At 37.6% G+C, this 20,948-nt stretch overlaps 1 protein-coding gene across 4 annotated transcripts; it reads right to left on the bottom strand.

The window, feature by feature from the left end:
* Nucleotides 1-205: 205 nt before the first annotated feature.
* On the bottom strand, nucleotides 206-20,160 carry LOC133639071 (bromodomain-containing protein 2-like). 4 transcript variants are annotated; one of them, XM_062032186.1, is made up of 12 exons: nucleotides 20,022-20,150; nucleotides 12,874-13,030; nucleotides 12,456-12,785; nucleotides 9,431-9,568; nucleotides 9,229-9,361; nucleotides 4,725-4,801; nucleotides 4,330-4,650; nucleotides 4,075-4,203; nucleotides 3,846-3,989; nucleotides 908-1,029; nucleotides 579-838; nucleotides 206-494 (listed from the first exon to the last, which is right to left on the bottom strand). In XM_062032186.1, the coding sequence occupies exons 3-12, from the start codon at nucleotides 12,648-12,650 to the stop codon at nucleotides 394-396; spliced, it is 1,620 nt and encodes a 539-aa protein (XP_061888170.1). In that variant the 5' UTR covers nucleotides 12,651-12,785; nucleotides 12,874-13,030; nucleotides 20,022-20,150; the 3' UTR covers nucleotides 206-393. The 4 variants fall into 4 exon arrangements, with proteins under 4 accessions (XP_061888170.1, XP_061888171.1, XP_061888169.1 ...); XM_062032187.1 differs by having other exon boundaries at nucleotides 12,874-12,909; nucleotides 20,022-20,113; XM_062032185.1 differs by lacking the exon at nucleotides 12,874-13,030 and having other exon boundaries at nucleotides 20,022-20,160.
* Nucleotides 20,161-20,948: the final 788 nt, after the last annotated feature.

The raw sequence follows: 20,948 nt of genomic DNA, 5'->3' as shown, positions 1-20,948 counted from the left end.
TTTGGAATTTGCTGCAAAAATGTTAGAACTTGGGCCGCCAGTTGAGTAGCCTTACCTTAGAAGACAGTCTTGTTTGGAGGCAGAGAAATGCTGAAAGTGACTCCAAAAACACAATTTTTGTAACACATGGGAGGTTTTAGTCCATTAGTCCGTTTACCTGTGAATCCAGTGCCCAAAACGAAGCATTCCAAATGTCGTTGACTCTTGTTTGTATTTTTATTATTGCGCAAGACCTCCAAAATAAGTCACGTGAGGTCAAGAAAGTTGCGAGTGCCAGTAGGAGAGAAGGTGAGAAAGACTATTGAATTCATAAAAATACTTATTAATATTAAACAAAAAAGCAAAATACACTGTACATACGTCTTTATCATTTAGAAAGTGACAAACAAATACCTAACATGAGTCACTGTTGTCTGAAATGGAGTCTTCAGAACTACTGACTGAGTCCGAGGTGCTGCTTTCTATCCGACGAGACCCAACTTGACTCAGCTTCTCTGGGTTGAATGAAAAAGACGATTAAGTGCAACAGACAGTGGTGAAAACATTTTTAAAAGCTCAATGATAATTTTACAACTTACTTTGAAATCTCTTGTACTTCTTGCACAGACAAGACCGGACATATTGTTGCAGTTTACGTAGAGTCGATGGCTTCATTATCTCAAAGTCGATCTCCAGTTCGTCCTGGTCGGCGTCGCACATCGATGGCTCTCGCGTCTGGATGATGTGTACCACATGGCCGAGTTTTACGCCGGACAGTCGGTTGATGTCGAGGCTCAGTTGGTGCTTCTCGTCGTATGTCATCTGCAGGGATTCTTCGTCACAGACGTTCTTTGACTGACTGGAAATGAAGAGTTTGGACAATACCTTGATCACTTTCCCCCAGAAAAAAACTAAGTGGTCGTCATACCTCGAGCTGACAGTCTGACTGCATTCGCTGCTCCCTCTGCTTATCCGACTTTCTTCTTTCATTTCGGTCAGATTTTTCTTTATCGGATTATTTGGAGGTGCTTCAGAGAATGATGTGATCTGCTGGTGAACACATCTGATTTTGAGTTTAAGTGGAAAGCTACAAAAATAATGTAAACATTTTGATATGTACACTCAATGACATTCAATACAATAAAGATGATCAAATGGTGAAAATATTAAAGATACCTCTCAATATTCATTAAGGTGCCAAATACGAGTGGAATTGTGATAATAAAAACAACTCAAAACTGCTCACTAAATTGTTTGTGGCCAGTGAATATACTTTATGATCACAGTGCGATGGTAAATAACAGCTAAAATGACTATTGTGGCATTTTTAATGGCATTACAGTGGTACCTCAACTTGAGAGTGTTTTGGGATAAGAGCTGTCTCTCAGCTCATTGTTGCTTTAAGTTGCAAGCAAAAATTTGAGTCACAAGCATCCCCGTCATTAGCTGGCGTAGCAGTGAACCCCGTAAGATCCGACCAAAACATTTGGTCTTACTCGCTATAGGTCGAGATGGACATAACTGCAGGCCTCGAATTTTAACTTTTTATAGGTCAAGGCAAGTGTTGCCTTAAAGGAGGGCTCATATTTTAGGGCACCAAGGCAAACATTATTTTCTTTCGAGGCAGGAGATATATATATTTATATATATATTTATATATATATATATATATATATATATATATATATATATATATATATATATATATATATATATATATATATATATATATATATATATATACATACATACAGTATACATATACATACATACATACACATACATATATAAATACATATATATATACACATATACATGTATATATATACATATACTGTATATACACATATATATACATATATATATTCAGCGGCCTAGTGGTTAGAGTGTCCGCCCTGAGACACGGTAGGTTGTGAGTTCAAAACCCGGCCGAGTCATACCAAAGACTATAAAAATGGGACTCATTAACTCCTTGCTTGGCAGTAAGGCTGAAACGACGCGTCGACGTCATCGGTTACGTAAATACTTCGACGCCGTTTTTGTGCGTCGACGCGTCGCATATTTACGTCACACTACCGTCATGGCGGAGCGCAAAGCAGACTGTGCGAGCGAGGGGGAAAAAGCACGCCAAAAGTGGTCAAAAGTGTGGGAGTATTTCAATACACAGCCTAATAATGTTGTTGTATGCACACTGTGTCGAGCGGAAATGGCCTATCATAGCAGCACAACGGCTATGAACGAACATTTGAAAAGAAAACCATCAACCATCAACCATCAACTAGTCAATCGTCCGCATTAGCATACGTTGTCATCATTACACAAAAACATGAATGTGTCATTTGTATCTGCTAGGGGTGTAACGGTACGTGTTTTGTATTGAACCGTTTCGGTACGGGGCTTTCGGTTCGGTACGGGGGTGTACCGAACGAGTTTCTAAGCTAAAGCTAACTTTAGCTGCTAAAGTCTTAACAAGCTGCTTTGCTCCTTCTGCCTCTGTCTCAGCACGCAGCATTGTCCCACCCACACAACCATCTGATTGGTACACACAAAGCATTATCAGCCAATCAGCAGTGCATATTCAAAACGATACCAGCCAATCAGCAGTGCGTAGTCAGCGCTTCAGCGTCTAGCAGATAGGTGTTTAGCAGGTGAGCATCAGGCAGCGGACTCTCCCCAAATGATAATAAACACCTCCCAGTCAACTACTAGTAACATCACTATGAGCCCGTTGACCTTCTAGAAACGTAAACTGCAGCTCAGCTCGCTCGCAGTCCTGGCTTGAGGTGAAGGCTAATTACCTCTCAGTTCCAGCCACATCGACCCATTCTGAGCGTAGACATGCTAACCTTTCTTCATTACAACTGTTAGTCACTCACTGGAATGAGTAGAATTGGTTATTGAGTACTGTGTTGGACTGGATGTTTATTTTGCACATTTTAAAAGCAATACTTAATGTTTACAGTGCTCCAGAATATTTAGATTGGCACTTTTTTGTATTGGATGTTTATCTTTATTTTTGCACATTTTAGCAAATAAGCAATACTTTCCCTTTATTGAAATGTTTACACTGTTGTTACAGAATATTTCGTTTTGCACTTTTTTGTATTGGATGTTTATCTTTATTTTTGCACATTTTAAAGCAAAATAAGCAATACTTTTACTTTTGAAATGCTTATACTATTGCAGAATATTAAGATTTGCACTGGATGTTGACTTTTATATTTGCACATTAAAAAGCAAATAAGCTACTTTTAATTTTGTTAAATGTTAAAAGTTTTAAATGTTTACATTGTTACAGAATATTTTGTCATGTTGTTGTCAATGTTGACTGAGTGGCCATACTTTTTTTTTTTGTAAATAAAAGCCATGCCTTTTGAAAAAACCGGCCTACATTTATTTTTTCATCTTCATTTTAAATAAAATAAAATAAAAAATAATCGGTAAAAGGAAAAATAATCTATAGATTAATCGAAAAAAATAATCTATAGATTAACCGATTAATCGAAAAAAATTATCTATAGATTAATCGATAGAAAAATAATCGTTAGCTGCAGCCTTACTTGGCAGTCAGCATCAAGGGTTTGCACATTCTTGGCAATTTCTCGATGAGCTTCAAGAGGTAATGGTTTGCACTTCACAGGTGTGTTTGAAGCTCATCGAGAGAATGCCAAGAGTGTGTTATTCCCCTTTTTTTGTAAAGTACATAACTCCACATGTGTTCAATCATAGTTTTGATGCCTTCAATGACAATCTACAATGTAAATAGTCATGAAAATAAAGAAAACGCATTGAATGAGAAGGTGTGTCCAAACTTTTGGCCTGTACTGTACATCTGATTGTAGTACTTGACTACATCATATGCCCACCTGTTTTGGCAACTCTACAAGTCGGGGGTCTTTTTGATCACATTGGTGGAAAATGGTACTCAGGCCACCAATAGCCCGGCCGGAGCCCACCGTTGAAGTCACAGGCTGGTCTGGAACCTTTGCAAACAACCTCTCAAACAAACCCTAGAGGAAATAAAACGGACACAATCCGACAATGTGAAATACTTGCATGTTCGGCTGCTCGATTACTTTCTTCCCCCGAACACACCTGAAGTTTCTTGGCCTGGGCGACGACACCGTGGTCCGGGTGGTTGTATTTGTAGCAGTTGGAGAAAATTAACCTGACGTCTGCGGCGAATCTTTGCACATCATGGTACTCCCCTCTCTCCATTTTTGTCTAAAAAAATGCAACAAGTCAAAGGGAGCCTCCTTTAGCGGAATGCATGTAACTACTTAGTAGCAAAAATAAAGTCCATCCATCCATTTTCCACCATTCCACATTCACACTAATGACCGTTAATACCTTGACAGTACTGAGATCCATGGGGTATTTGATGATGTTGTGATAATCATGCAGCCCCAAAGCTTCAGCATCCAGAGGCTTGTAGAAAGGCCATGCGTACGCCGCATGCTTCTTTAAGAACATTTCCTTTAAGATGTCCTCGCAGTACTTTAGCGGTTTACGCTGCTTGTCCGCCTCGGCTACTTGGGACACTAATTCATTTACGTCAGCTCGGTCGAGGACGTCGCGTCTTCTCTTGCTTTCCGGCGACTGGTTCAGACAGGTTGTGTCGGTGGCGGCACCGATTTTCCTCTTTGGGCCCGTCTTCCTCATTAACAGACACTAAATGACAGAGTAATTTCAATAAATTCCATCTAGAAATCATCAATATATGATGCAGGATCGAGAACACATACAGTGTTAGTTTGCTGGGACTGCTCTTTGGGAGTGGCAGATGAGTTGGAGCCAGTGTGCTTCACATCGGGGGTTGTATCTGAAAGAAATGTAGGTGAAACCTTGGTTTGGGTCACATTTGCATTGCTGAACAAAATATAGTGAGCCTACAACAGGCCTGGGCCATTATTTGGTGTCTGGGGCCGGTATGTCTGATTTTTAGGAACACTAATACAAAACCTGGAATTTTAAGTTTTTTTTTTTACTGAATGAGACACCCAGAATGTATATGAAAATAAAGAATGTGGGATTTACAATATTAACTATGATCGATAAAACACTGAATTCTGACAACATATGAACGTCATAAAACGGAATCCATCCTATTTGGGTGCCAAATCAATCTCAAGAAAGTCACTATAAAAGTGTGTGACATTGTTATCACCAGGAAAGATGAGGTCACCTACCTAGGTTCCATTCTAGAGGCTAATCTTTCCTGTGATAAAATGGCAACCAAGGTAATCGGAAAGGTCAACCAACGAACGAGATTTCTCTACAGAATCTCCTCTCTGGTCAACAAAAGCCCCTTGAAGATTCTAGCGGGAACTCTCGTTCAACCCTTTTTCGATTACGCATGCACCTCCTGGTACCCTAGCACCTCCAAAACCCTCAAATCAAGACTCCTAACATCCCAGAACAAGCTAGTCAGGTTACTTCTAGACCTCCACCCCAGATCACACCTCACTCCAACCCACTTCTCCAAAGTGGGCTGGCTCAGAGTGGAGGACAGAGTAAAACAACTTGCACTGAGCCTAGTCTATAAAATCTGCTACACCTCCCTGATACCGAAGTACATGTCAAACTACTTCCTTAACGTAAATGACCGCCATAACCACAACACCAGGGGGAGTTCCACAAACCACGTTAAACCCAGATTCCGATTTAACAAAGGTCTAAACTCATTCTCTTTCTATGCCACATCAATATGGAATGCACTCCCAACAAGTGTAAAAGAAAGTGCATCTCTATCCTCCTTCAAAACCGCACTAAAACAACACCTCCAGGCAACTACAACCCTTGACTAACATCCTCCCCCCTCCACATCCCACCTACCCGGATTGTAAATAACCAAATGTAAATAATCAAATGTATTTTTAATGTATATACTTGTTCTTATGCTATCTGAACTCACTATGTTCTCTGCTCGCTGTACATATCCTACCAAGTCAGACCTACACTGTTTCAATGCCCATTTCTCTGATGATGCAATTGTTGATGACTGAAGTGCTGATATCAACCAAACCCTCCTCATCCCACCCCCCGGATTGTAAATAATGTAAATAATTCAATGTATATACTCTGATGATTAACTTGTGTGATGACTGTATTATGCTGATAGTATATATTTGTATCATGAATTGATTACATTGACCCCGACTTAAACAAGTTGAAAAACTTATTCGGGTGTTACCATTTAGGGGTCAATTGTACGGAATATGTACTGAACTGTGCAATCTACTAATAAACGTTTCAATCAATCAAAAAAACTCACCCTCTCGATCGACATAGTTTACAATCAAGCGAAACGCAACAACAATGCAACAAACACAGTGAAATATGAACACGAAGGGTAAAAAAACAAAACACCTATAATCTGATATATCACTAAGCCTTAGAACTTTGCTGTAAAAATCTCCTTCCGCGTCTGTCCCTGACACCCGCATTTCAGCCTGGCCGCTCTGGAAACACTCTGTGGAAACGCTCCCCACCCACACTGCTTGGTGCCTCGTCTGAGCTGCTGTGATTTAGATTACCGGTACCATAGTAACTAATTACGTTACCATAGTAACTAGTATATCATGCAAAAGCGCCGATCCCAACCATTGAAATACTTTGTATAGTTCAAGACTTACGGTCATTTGAAAACATCACTGCACATCATAATGGCAGCTACACTTTCCATCTTTTTAAAGATCTAAAAAATTTTTTTGGGAATGTCCGGCGGGCCAGATTAAAAAGATCAACGGGCTGCAATTTTCCCAGGTCTGTCCTACAGGGTAAAAAAAACCCTCAATACTGGTGTGGAGGCGCTGGCAACCCACGCAACGCTACTGTACTGTACACAAAGTTGCAGCCACAAATTTGTAAACATCATAGATCTTCACTGAGCACTTTGGACTTTATTGGCTGATCCAATTAATACTTTGTATTAGGGCTGGGCGATATATCGATATACTCGATATATCACGGGTTTGTCTCTGTGCGATATAGGAAATGACTATATCGTGATATTCGAGTATACGTTCTCACGCAGTTGCTTCTAGCTGCGGGCATTACACTACAGGCTCTCCTCACTCTTTCTAGTCTCTCCTTCTCACAGAGACTTAAAAACAAGCACACCTTCTTATATACGTCACATACGTATACGCCCTCGCGGAGCAGAGAGGTAGCGGCATGAGTAACGTTAGCTGTGGTGCGAGTGGTAATACGAGAGAAAGAAGAAGGTGCGAATCTGGTAACAAATGAAGGAAGAATTAATGCCCAAGAAAAACAGCAGTTGGCCATCGTCTGGCGGTGGTTTGGCTTCAAGCGGGAATATGTCGAACAGACAAGCGTCATTTGTCAAGTGTGGGGTAAAAGCGTTGCTACAAAAAGTAGCATTATTGCTAATGTGTAGCATCATTTGAAAAGTCACCTGCTAGAGAATGAGGAGTGCTTGAAACTCCGCATGTCAACATCTCCGTTCGGTGCCACACCCACAAAATGCAGAGGCAACCATTTCCACATCAACACCGTATGAAAAAACTAGTCAACAACAGAAGGAGCTAACGTCCGCAGGAACCTACCACATAGCAAAGGACATACACTATTTGATTTCCTATTATGCAGCTCATTTTTATTTGACAGTTATTGGCATATCTTGTGTGACATCATGCACAAAAGTGCACTTTATTTGTTTTAAACTATTGTAGTGGCGTTCTGTACAAAAAGTGCACTTTAATTTAGTGTTGTTTTGATATGTCATCTCAGTGACATCATGCACAAAAGAACACTCAATCTTGCACTTTCTGTTTTGAAATGACATGAATGTTTGTGCCACTGCTTAATAACTGTTTAATACATACACTTTTGGTCAATTGACTTACACTACCGTTCAAAAGTTTGGGGTCACACTGAAATGTCCTTATTTTTTAAGGAAAAGCACTGTACTTTTCAATGAAGATAACTTTAAACTAGTCTTAACTTTAAAGAAATACACTCTATACATTGCTAATGTGGTAAATGACTATTCCAGCTGCAAATGTCTGGTTTTTGGTGCAATATCTACATAGGTGTATAGAGGCCCATTTCCAGCAACTATCACTCCAGTGTTCTAATGGTACAATGTGTTTGCTCATTGGCTCAGAAGGCTAATTGATGATTAGAAAACCCTTGTGCAATCATGTTCACACATCTGAAAACAGTTTAGCTCGTTACAGAAGCTACAAAACTGACCTTCCTTTGAGCAGATTGAGTTTCTGGAGCATCACATTTGTGGGGTCAATTAAACGCTCAAAATGGCCAGAAAAAGAGAACATTCATCTGAAACTCGACAGTCTATTCTTGTTCTTAGAAATGAAGGCTATTCCACAAAATTGTTTGGGTGACCCCAAACTTTTGAACGGTAGTGTAGTTGTGATTTCCCTCTCTGCATGAAAGTTTAAAAAGAGCATATATTAATGCAGTATGAAGAAGAATGTTTTAATGTAGACACATAGAATCATCATACTGCTGTGATTATATGCATCACGTGTTCATTCCCCCCAAAAAACAGCAGGGGGTCCATCGTCTGGCGGTGGTTTGGCTTCGAGTGGGAATATGTCGAACAGACAACCGTAATTTGTCAAGTGTGGGGCAAAAGCGTTGCTATAAAAAGTAGCATTACTGCTAATATGTAGCATAATTTAAAAAGTCACCTGCTAGAGAATGAAGAGTGCTTACTCCGCATGTCAACATCTCCGTTCGGTGCCACACGCCCACACCATGCCAAGGCAAACATTTCCATATCAACACCGTATGAAAAAAATAGTGATTTTTTGAGTTGTGATTTCCTTCTTTGCATGAAAGTTTAAAAGTAGCATATATTAATGCAGTATGAAGAAGAATGTTTTAATGTAGACACATAGAATCATCATACTGCTGTGATTATATGCATCACGTGTTCATTCATGGCTAAGGCAAAATATCGAGATGTAGATCGTGTATCGTGACATGGCCTAAAAATATCGAGATATTAAAAAAAGGCCATATCGCCCAGCCCTACTTTGTATGCTGGCATAGAAAAATCAGCATCTGCAGTCCCTCATGAATACTAAAGAGAAGTTAAAGGTGCTCTTTGCAACTTCCTCACAGTAACATTTTTCAAATCAAAAAATATAACATGAAAACCACCACGTTTGCTTGACAATTGTCTAAATTTTTCACAATTGCGTAATTCATTTTTTTTACCGGCCCAGTCAAGTAGTTTCTCAGCAATGCTTTGTTTACCTGAAATTCTATTTTTGCGTTTTCCTTTGGCTGCATTAGGTACCAGCTCCACTTCTTTCTGAGGCATCTGCGCGACTTTTTGCAAGTAAATCTTCTCCACCGCCAGCGCCATCAGCACGATATCATCTGTGGGCTAGAGGAGTGGACGCGGTCAGGGGATATCGACGAGCAGCCTATCCATATCGGCCTTTACGTGTCATACCTTGTTGTAGACGTAGCAGTTGGTGAACATGGTGTTGAAGTCTTGCAAACACTCACTTGCACTCCAATAGTAGTTGTTCTCCAGCCGTTGCTTGATGGTCCCCAAATCCATGGGGTTGGTTATCACGGTATGATAATCCTAATCCATAGAATGAGTTATATTAACAATGTTCCTTAGGGTGACGTCACACAGCAGCAAAATTATTAGTGGAAATCAAAGTCATTCTTTAACAACTGTAAACATTCCAAAGGTTGATTACGATGTATTGTGCATGAAAGAGGGAGGGGTCGGACCTGGTCCCAAAAAAATACCACCGCATCAATTCACCGATGGTATGTCAGTATTCATTTTATGTGTTTTAATTTGATATTGTGCTTTTCTTTGTTTTTAATACATTGGTAGATGACAGTATCGTTTAGAGTTTAGGTACCTTTGGCTACCGATTACCCCTATATGGGAATCAATAATGGTTTTCAATGGTTCAAATTTTAGGTGCTTTTTTCTGTGTGTGTTCAAATGTGTCTCATTTTCAGGGACTGTACTGCGCTTTGTTATATAGTAAACTTAGTCAAGTAGTCGTTTTTTCCATCAAGTTGAAAGTGGAGTCCTACAAAGTGGTTAAACTGTAAGTCTTGTATTTATTACGCACAAGCTGTCTGATTATAGCGTGCATCTTAGTTGTAATTTTGCTCACCATATTTAGAGGTGTTGAAATCAACATGTAAAATTGCTAATGCTAATTGGTCACATAAAAAATCTCATGTAAATTAGCGTCAAGCTAGCTCATTTGGAAAACTGGCGCTTTACTGTACTTTTTGAGCGACTTCTTCTTGCTTTGTTGTCATGGAGAAATGTAACATTACCAAGAGGCAGTCCGGCTGAATCTGAGTGCTTGACCGCTCCTTTTAAGTGCTTGAGCCGGTGCCGAGTCCGCAACCAGACATGACGTTACACACTAAAAAATGTTGGGTTAAAAAATAACCCAATTTTAAACCAACTGCTGGTTCAAAAAAGGACAAGCCCCTTATTTTAGATATTTTAACTCAACATTTTGGGTTAATTTTTTCAACCCAACTTTTGCTTTGAATTATTTAACCCAAAAGTTGAGTTATGCTAACTCAATGTTGGTTGATTCATAACCCAAACTATTGGGTTTAATTTATTTAACACAAAAACTGAGTTTTGCTCATTATGATGTTGGGTTATTCCCAACCCAACTATTGGGTTGCGCAATTTAGCACTCCTAGACCCAATAGTTGGTTAAAAATTAGAGATGTCCGATAATGGCTTTTTTGCCGATATCCGATATTGTCCAACTCTTAATTACAGATTCCGATATCAACCGATACCGATATATACAGTCGTGGAATTAACACATTATTATGCCTAATTTTGTTGTGATGCCCCGCTGGATGCATTAAACAATGGAACAACATGGCACTGCCATATTTATTATTGAAGTCACAAAGTGCATTATTTTTTTTAACATGCCTCAAAACAGCAGCTTGGAATTTGGGACAAGCTCTCCCTGAGAGAGCAAGAGGAGGTTGAGGTGAGGTGGGGTGGGGGGGGCACTTTCACAAAGTGCATTATTTTTTTTATTTTTTTTAAACATGCCTCAAAACAACAGCTACAAAAACAATGAAGGCACACAGCTTCAGTCCAGAGTATACTAGAGCGTACTTGCCAACCTTGAGACCTCAGAATTCGGGAGATGGGAGGGGGGGTCTTGGTGGTAGCGGGGGATGTATACTGTAGCGTCCCGGAAGAGTCAGTGCTGCAAGGGGTTCTGGGTATTTGTTCTGTTGTGTTACGGTGCGGATGTTCTCCCGAAATGTGTTTGTCATTCTTGTTTGGTGTGGGTTCACAGTGTGGCGCATATTTGTAACAGTATTAAAGTTGTTTATACGGCCGCCCTCAGTGTGACCTGTATGGCTGTTGACCAAGTATGCCTTGCATTCACTTGTGTGTGAAAAGCCGTAGATATTATGTGACTGGGCCGGCACGCAAAGGCAGTGCCTTTAAGGTTTATTGGCGCTCTGTACTTCTCCCTACGTCCGTGTACACAGCGGCGTTTTAAAAAGTCATACATTTTAATTTTTGAAACCTATACCGATCATTTTCAAACCGATACCGATAATATCCGATATTACATTTTAAAGCAATTATCGGCTGATAATATCGGCAGTACGATATTATCGGACATCCCTTTTAAAAATTATAAATGTTACTGCTGGTTTGTCCGACTCCTTCCCAACTACTGATCAAAAGGATTTTTATTCCATTAAAATATACTCAAAAGCAAGATATGAGTGACATTTTTTGTTACAAGAATTGCCGTGTATGGTCATAGTAGTCCTATACACCATGCTCAAATATGTTCATGTACCGTACATAAGATGTGTGATTGTAAATAATGTAATGAGATTAATCAATAATAAAATTCCTTTCAAGAAAAAAGTTACTTTTTGATTAAAAAAAAGCATTTTACCCAAAAAAGCGTTACTCATTGCAAAACCACCCAAAAATGGTTCATAATTTTAAAAGAATACCTTTATAACCCAAAAAATGGATTGCTCTTCATAAAAATAACTCAACTTAACCCAACGATCGCAATTCATAAATTGGGTTATAAAAACAACACAGCATTTTTTCGTGTCTACGTGCAGCAAATGTCTCGAAATATGACACATTTTGATTTTAGGTAAATCAGTACCTGCTAAGGCAGATTTTTGTCGGTACCTATAAAAGTGCCAGTACCCATCCCTAATAACGTTAGATTACTACAACTTCCCTTTTCATTTTTTTTTTTTTATGTAAAGGAAACTCCCTGGTTTAACATTCCTTGCTATTTAATTCCAATAGATATGAGAAAACAGATCCATTGGACAGAAATAAGTTGCCATTCTAAACTGGCATTTTAAGTCCACTTAGTGTAAAATAGCTAATTGGTTAACTCAAAAATTAAATTGGCAGCACAACGCAAAACAACCTTTACTTCTCACTACACACAGTTCGTACTCACTGGTAGTTGAAGAGCCACAGCATCAACAGGATTATAGAAAGGCCAGGCAAAATAGTGCCTCCACACACCCCTGACTACCACATTCTGCATGAACTGCAGCTGGTTGGTCTTCCGGCCTATCTTGTTGGCGTTCATGACCTCAGGAGGGGGAGGGTTCTCAAAACGCGCCATAGATTGGTCTGTGTTCGCCAGCATGATCACCGATACCGGGTCAGAAAACAAGCTGGTTTAAATTATCTTCTGCAAATCCTGCAGCTGTAGTTTTCAGGGGAATGGAAGGGAAGTGGAGCCAAGCATTTGCTGCGTTCTTCTCAAGCCGCTCAGTATGACCTGTTGGAATGAAAACATTGTAAGGTCAGTGTGAACTGAAGGATAATTAGCTCTGACAATAACAATGGCCCACTGAAGGACTGCATACCAGTTCGTGTCAGAAATCACACTTCGCCACAATACTCTGCAAATGAGTACATTACAGTTACATCCAACACAAAGCCTGTGTTCATTGCTCTGGGTCTCCAAAGTGCCGACTGGTTTGCCTTCAAACATCTTGAGATGCACTCATAGGACTTTCCTTTCTATAGCACAGATCGTTTGATAAAACAAAAAGGTATAAATTGCATGAAGATGTCAAAAAGGTACCACAGGATGGTCTGCAAAGAGACAACGTTTCTAAAAACATCAACAAACTGTGATTAGAAACTGACCCCTTTGTTGAAAAGGGCCAAGTATGTTTAATTATTGTACTATTTGCTGCTCTGAGCTTACTTTTAACTGTTATTTTTGGATGATATTTTAAATGGGCTTGTTGTTGTTTGTTGCTATGGTTATTGTGGCTATTGCCTGGTTACAATTGCATTTGGTGACATCATATGCACTGTTTTGGTCTGTTGGCGCTTGCCTTACTAAGGAGTATAGAGCCCACTGATGGACAGACCAAAAAACAATCTCTCAGGTGTTTGATCCAGTCATGTATTAGTCCTGGGTCGTGTTCATGCTTGATCAAAAAAACTGTACCAGTCAAGCAAACGGCCACTTGTCTGTGTTAACCGTACCACAAATATGAAGTGTGAATACTGCCTAAAACAGGGGTGCCCAGACTTTTTCTGCAGGCGAGCTACTTTTCAATTGACCAAGTGGAAGGGATTTACCTCATTTGTATATATCATTTATATCTATTTATTTATGAAAGAGACATTTTTGTTAACAAGTTAAAGGTGTTTAATGATAATACACGCATGTTTAACACATACAGATTCCTTTCTTTCATGAAGACAAGAATATAAGTTGGTGTATTACCTGATTCTGATGACTTGCATTGATTGGAATCAGACGGTAGTGATGATAACGTCCACATTTTCAAATGGAGGAGAAAAAAAGTCCTCCTTTCTGTCCAATACCACATGAAAGTGGTTGTTTTTTGCCATCTTATTTGTCCAGCTTCCCTACTCCTTTTTATACACTTTACAAGAAATACATTGGCGGCAAACTCCGTAGCTTGCCAGCTTTCTGAGACTCTTATTTTGATTGCGCAGGCAGGATTAAGCAGCGCTTTCATTGTGAAGACAAGAACTGTGCAGTTGGGTATTTAGAGTTTTGACGGCAGGTACGCTGCGACAGTCTGTTGAAATAAAAAGTGTTTCTCGCCTTTCTGACGGTCAATTTTTCTTAATAATGAGCTTGTCGAACGTCATCTCACAAGACCCTCGGGTGCCGTGAATGTCAATCAAGTGACGAAAGTGACGTATTTGTGAAGATTGATGATTGCTAATTTTTAGGGCTGTTTTTTTAATGCCTGGCTGGCGATTGACTGATAACCCCGCGCGATCGACCGGTAGTCGCGATCGACGTAATGTGCACCCCAGGCCTAAAACTAATACACAGTGGTATCTAGGTTTTTGAACACCGCACTTTTCGGGTCAACCTGCCCCCATTATCCATGCAACCCGCACCACAGGTTAATGCGCTTCCTATAGTGCAGGAGTCACCAACCTTTTTGAAACCAAGAGCTACTTCTTGGGTACTGATTAATGCGAAGGGCTACCAGTTTGATACACACTTATATAAATTGCCAGAAATAGCCAATTTGCTCAATTTACCTTTAACTCTATGTTATTATTGATAATTAATGATATTTACACTTAATTGAACGGTTTAAAAGAGGAGAAAACACGAAAAAAATGACAATTAAATTTTGAAACATAGTTTATCTTCAATTTCGACTCTTTAAAATTCAAAATTCAACCGAAAAAAAGAAGAGAAAAACTAGCTAATTCGAATCTTTTTGAAAAAATTAAAAAAAAGAATTTATGGAACATCATTAGTAATTTTTCCTGATTAAGATTAATTTTAGAATTTTGATGACATGTTTTAAATAGGTTAAAATCCAATCTACAATTTTTTTAGAATATATAACAAATTGGACCAAGCTATATTTCTAACAAAGACAAATCATTATTTCTTCTAGATTTTTCAGAACAAACATTTTAAAAGAAATTCAAAAGACTTTGAAATAAGATTTAAATTTGATTTTACAGATTTTCTAGATTTGGCAGAATAATTTTTTTGAATTTTAATCATAATAAGTTTGAAGAAATATTTCACAAATATTCTTCGTCGAAAAAACAGAAGCTAAAATGACGAATTAAATTAAAATGTATTTATTATTCTTTACAATAAAAAAAAAGAAGTTTACTTGAACATTGATTTAAATTGTCAGGAAAGAAGAGGAAGGAATTTAAAAGGTAAAAAGGTATATGTGTTTAAAAATCCTAAAATCATTTTTAAGGTTGTATTTTTTCTCTAAAATTGTCTTTCTGAAAGTTAGTTAAGACCAAGTCTTTAAAATATTTTCTTGGATTTTCACATTCTATTTGAGTTTTCTCTCTCTTAGAATTAAAAATGTCGGACAAAGCGAGACCAGCTTGCTAGTAAATAAATACAATTTAAAAAATAGAGGCAGCTCACTGGTAAGTGCTGCTATTTGAGCTATTTTTAGAACAGGCCAGCGGGCTACTCATCTGGTCCTTACGGGCTACCTGGTGCCCGCGGGCACCGCGTTGGTGACCCCTGCTATAGTGAAAACACCACGTCCACACAACTAGTGACTGATATCCATATTTTGGTACCAGTACCAAAATGTATTTCCATACTTTTCTAAATAAAAGGGGACTACAAAAAAATGGCATTATTGGCTTTATTTTAACCAAAAATCGTACGGTACATTAAACATATGTTTCGTATTGCAAGTTTGTCATTAAATAAAATAGTGAACATACTAGACAACTTGTCTTTTAGTAGTAAGTAAGCAAACAAAGGCTCCTAATTAGTCTGCTGACCTATTCAGTAACATATTGTGTCATTTATCTACCTATTATTTTGTCAAAATTATAAAGGACAAGCTGTAAAAATGTATTATTAATCTACTTGTTCATTTACTGTTAATATCTGCTTACTTTCCCTTTCAACATGTTCTATCTACACTTCTGTTAAAATGTAATAATCACTTATTCTTCTGTTGTTTGGATACTTTACATTAGTTTTGGATGACACCACACATGTAGGTATCGATCCGATACCAAGTAGTTACAGGATCATACATTGGTCATAATTTAAGTTTTCATGTGTCCAGGGACTTATTTCCTAAGTTTATGAATATAATATATATATTTTATTTTAAAGAAAAAAGATTTTGGAACGATAAAAAATATTGATGTAATCATAGTAATATCGACTAGATACGCTCTTGTACTTGATATCATTACAGTGGATGTCAGGTGTAGACCCACCCATGGCATTTGTTTACATTGTGACGCCGGTGAGCTATTGTGTCCTCCTACGGTGTGTAGTGAAGCCTGTTTAGCTATTCCTCGCCCTGCAGGGATGATACTTGTAAGAAGCTTACTTTATTCGTCGCCATGGAGGCGAGGATTAGTGATTTAGAAGTAGCTAAAACACTGCAGACTGTGGATGGATGTTTGCTGCTAACTAGCTAGCCATGTCTTAAAGCACCTCTGCCTGTGGGCGTTCCAGTGTTATAGCTTCACCTTTATCTTTAGTTTTTCAACCAAAATGCGTCCGTTCTCCCTTTTCTGTCTACACACTGTCTCTGCTTGTAAGTACTCTGTGATTGTGCACTGCCGAACATGCTCCTCTGCTCGTAAAACCAGCAATTTCCCAACGTGAAGACAACACGCTGTCATGTTCGTAAAAAAAATACATATGGCCAACCGGTACTTTTCAAACAGAGTATTGTACCGTTTTTGATGAATTAGTACCGCGATACTATACTAGTACTGGTATACCATACAACCCTAGTACAGGGACAGATATATATATTTTTGTCTATATCACATCACACCATTTAGTACACCGAGTGCCAGTCAGCTCTTTGAAAAAGAAGGTGAGGAACACGATTGAATAACTTGCAGCAAAGTAGGACGGGACAAAAGTCTGTGAAGCTCATTGCCATCTTCGCCAACAGGGGTCTTCACTAAAAGGTAAACGTGATATTAAATGGTTATTTAACAGTGGGCCTTCTCTGCTGGACTAACATAACCAGAAATCATGATCATAGTTAAAGATAAAAGTCATTTTTAATTTACTTTCCCTAAATATCTAAAAGTATTCATATTCTCTTCATGTCATATTATGCTCCTTCCAGTGCTGTTGTTTTTAGATTATAGAGTTTTTATCCAATCAGAATTCAGCTAGCTTATGTTGCCATGCTGTACCAAATCTGCCTGGGGCCTTCAGAATCAACAATGCACTGTAAGTGAACGGGGACATACAGTTGATAGATAATTGCGATAGCCAATCAGATCACGAGTTGTTGTCAGCAAGGCCTTCTAGATGGCAGATATATACAGTGATGTTATGAGCCAGGTAACATAAGAACTCCATTACCCAGCATGCCACAGTAGTGAAGCGCATGCACAATAGCCCCGTTTTAATGTAGACATGGGGTTGTTTTTGATGAGCACGCTGTGGAGTTAACTTTAAGAAGTCAGCCAACACAACATGGCCCAAATAGTTCACAGTAGCACTATACATAATCACAATACCAGGGCATCCAGTGAGGGGCATTTTGTACTCCCTCGTCCCAGGAAGAATGCTTTGCGGAAATCTTTTATTTATAGATCTTTATCGCTCTGGAATAACCTGCCTCGAATTCTCACCAGTATTGAAAGTAAACAGGTTTTTAAAAAGAGAGTAATATTTTATCTGAGTTTTTAAATTAGTTTGCTCGTTGATGATTTGTTTGGTTTTATATTGTGTAGTTATATTTATATGGTTATTATTATTCTGTGACTGTAAATTGTTTGCTTGTTTTTTATTGATGCTTTTATTTTTTTCTGTGTTGTGTAGTTATAATTAAATGCTTTTACTTGTAATTGTATTGAATTGTGGACCCCAGGAAGACTAGTGGGTTGTTGAGGCAACCAGCTAATGGGGATCCTTAATAAAAAATAATAATCAAACACGCCTCGTCTGCATCTTTTATGATTAGGCAAGACAACACACATATTTGCAAGGCCATTTTCAAGAAGGATATTTAAAGAGAAACTACATCTTTTGAGACGATGTCGGCCAACCCCGGAAGCTAGCTCAGCTGTCGATTAAAATGTGAGTTCAGATATTTTATTTCTTTATGTTTTCACTTTTAAAATGTTTTTTTTGCAATTTTGTGTTTGACGGTACTACATAGGGTATGTTTTAATTGCTGATGCGGGTTTACTGATTTTTAAATGCGCCAGAAAATAACCCGTTTTGTACACTGTTGATGTGTTTCAATGAACGGCAGTGCGTAAATGGGTTCCTGTATAGTATTTCTCCAAAAATGGTCCATAAATGATGGTATTTTGAGAGGCAATCATTGAAGTATGACATCACTGAAGGCCTAGGTGGGCCCGCCACTGTTATTCAAATATTTACCTGTTTCAATAGTCATGTGTATGTATTTCACATGTAAATATATAATTATTCTCTATAAAATGTGTTTTGTGTTAATAGTTTTAGGTTTAATGGGAATATGTTGTTTCATTCTTTATTCCACTGGCGTTTTGGAACTGATTACTGACAAAAACCCACCGGAAGTACATTTTAAAAAGTGGCATAGCAATTGTTGCAAATCAGTAAAAAAAAAGATTTACAATTCCATTGAATTTGGGTAAAGTTGTACATTAATCAAATATGTTGCTAATTTGACATTATAAAATGAGTTTTGAGTTTAATGGGAATATTGTTCTTTCATTCAACTGCCGTTTTGGAACTGATTACTGACTAAAAACCACCAGAAGTACATTTTTAAAGTGTCACAGCGATTGTTGCAAACCAATAAAAACTAGAGATGTCTGATAATATCGGCAAGCCGATATTAACGGCCGATAAATGCTTTAAAATGTAATATCGGAAATTATCGGTATCGTTTTTTTATTATTGGTATCATTTTTTTATTTATTTTTTATAAAATCACCATAAAAAACACAAGATACACTTACAATTAGTGCACCAACCCCAAAAACCTCCTTCCCCCATTTACCCTCATTCACACAAAAGGGTTGTTTCTTTCTGTTATTAATATTCTGGTTCCTACATTATATATCAATATATATCAATACAGTCTGCAAGGGATACAGTCCGTAAGCACACATGATTGTGCGTGCTGCTGGTCCACTAATAGTACTAACCTTTAACAGTTAATTTTACTCATTTTCATTAATTACTAGTTTCTATGTAACTGTTTTTATATTGTTTTACTTTCTTTTTTATTCAAGAGAATGTTTTTAATGTATTTATCTTATTTTATTTTATTATTTTCTTTAAAAAGGACTAAAAACACCTACGATTCCATTGAATTTGGGTAAAGTTGTACATTACTCAAATATGCTGCTAATTTGACAATAAAAAATGAGTTTTATGTTAGTAGTTTTGGGTTTAATGGGAATATGTTGTTTCATTCTTTACTCAACTGGCGTTTTGGAACTGATTACTAACAAAAACCCACCGGAAGTACATTTTAAAAAGTGGCACAGCAATTGAAGCAAATCAGTAAAAACACCTACGATTCCACTGAATTTGGGTAAAGTTGTACATTAATCAAATATGTTGCTAATTTGACATTATAAAATGAGTTTTGGGTTTAATGGGAATATGTTGTTTCATTCTTTATTCAACTGCCGTTTTGGAACTGATTACTGACAAAAACCACCGGAAATACATTTTAAAAGTGTCACAGCAATTGTTGCAAATCAGTTAAAAAAAAGATTTACGATTCCATTGAACTTGATATGTTGCTAATTTACATAACTCTCTTATTAGCTGAGGAACACGTTAAAATGAGTCATTTGAGGCGTAAACATGAAAGAAGTACAGCTAGTAAAGCTGGGCTGTGGTACTCAATACGGAAACCCTACTAAAATAAGAGTCCAACATGAAAGAATAAATACCCTCGACGATAACAAAAACAAGACATGGTGGGCCATAAACTTAGGCACGTGTGTTCCCCGCCACCCCCACAATTGGAGAACAAGACACGAAACGTGTTTTTAAGGATTTATATGACGTTACCTTGCAAGCAGGTTTATGAAGCTGTCAGCTCATTTCATTCCATGGTAACGCGTCGAAAACAAAAGAAAAACATCGCCCAGTCAACTTCAAACGGCAAAGTTCTTAGCTGGACTTCCGGCGGAAGTTGGTACAGAACTCGGGTTCGTTGATCGATACGGAAACCAATTCTACCATTGGTGGTATCGGTATCATTTTTTTTATTTAAAAAAAAAAAAAATTATATTAATCAGTCCAACAAAATAATACACAATAATATAATAACATTACAATTCCAACTCCAAAACCAAACCCGGCCCAGCAACACTCAGAACAGCAATCAACAGAGCAATTGAGAGGACACACAAACATGACACAAAACAATCCAAAGGTAGTCAAACAAAAATGAATAATATCAACAACAGTATCAATATTAATGAGAATTCCAACATAGCAGTGATTAGAAAACCCTCATTGACATTATCATCACAGCCATTTATAAAAAATAAAAATAAAAATGTTTTAAATGAACAATAGTGGATTACACTTGCATCGCATCTCATAAATTTGACAACACATTGTGTCCAATATTTTCCACAAAGATAAAATAAGTCATATTTTAGGTTCATTTAATAGTTTAAAAAAATTTAGACAATGGATCCCCTATTCCAATACATGACTCATTATTATCCAAACTAAATGCAGTTTTTTCCACTGATATCATTTCCATAGCTTGCATATACCAGATTATCAGATTGATATTTTTTTCGCTCCTGCGTGTACTTTGAACAAATATATATATATATATATATATATATATATATATATATATATATATATATATATATATATATATATATATATATATATATATATATATATGAATATAATACATTCGTATATATATATATGAATATAATACATTCATATATATATATATATATATATATA

Source organism: Entelurus aequoreus, linkage group LG21, assembly GCF_033978785.1.
Source record: "Entelurus aequoreus isolate RoL-2023_Sb linkage group LG21, RoL_Eaeq_v1.1, whole genome shotgun sequence".
Classification (NCBI taxonomy): Eukaryota; Metazoa; Chordata; class Actinopteri; order Syngnathiformes; family Syngnathidae; genus Entelurus; species Entelurus aequoreus.
Note: the sequence above shows the minus strand (reverse complement) of the source record. Positions and strands in the feature narration are given on the sequence as shown.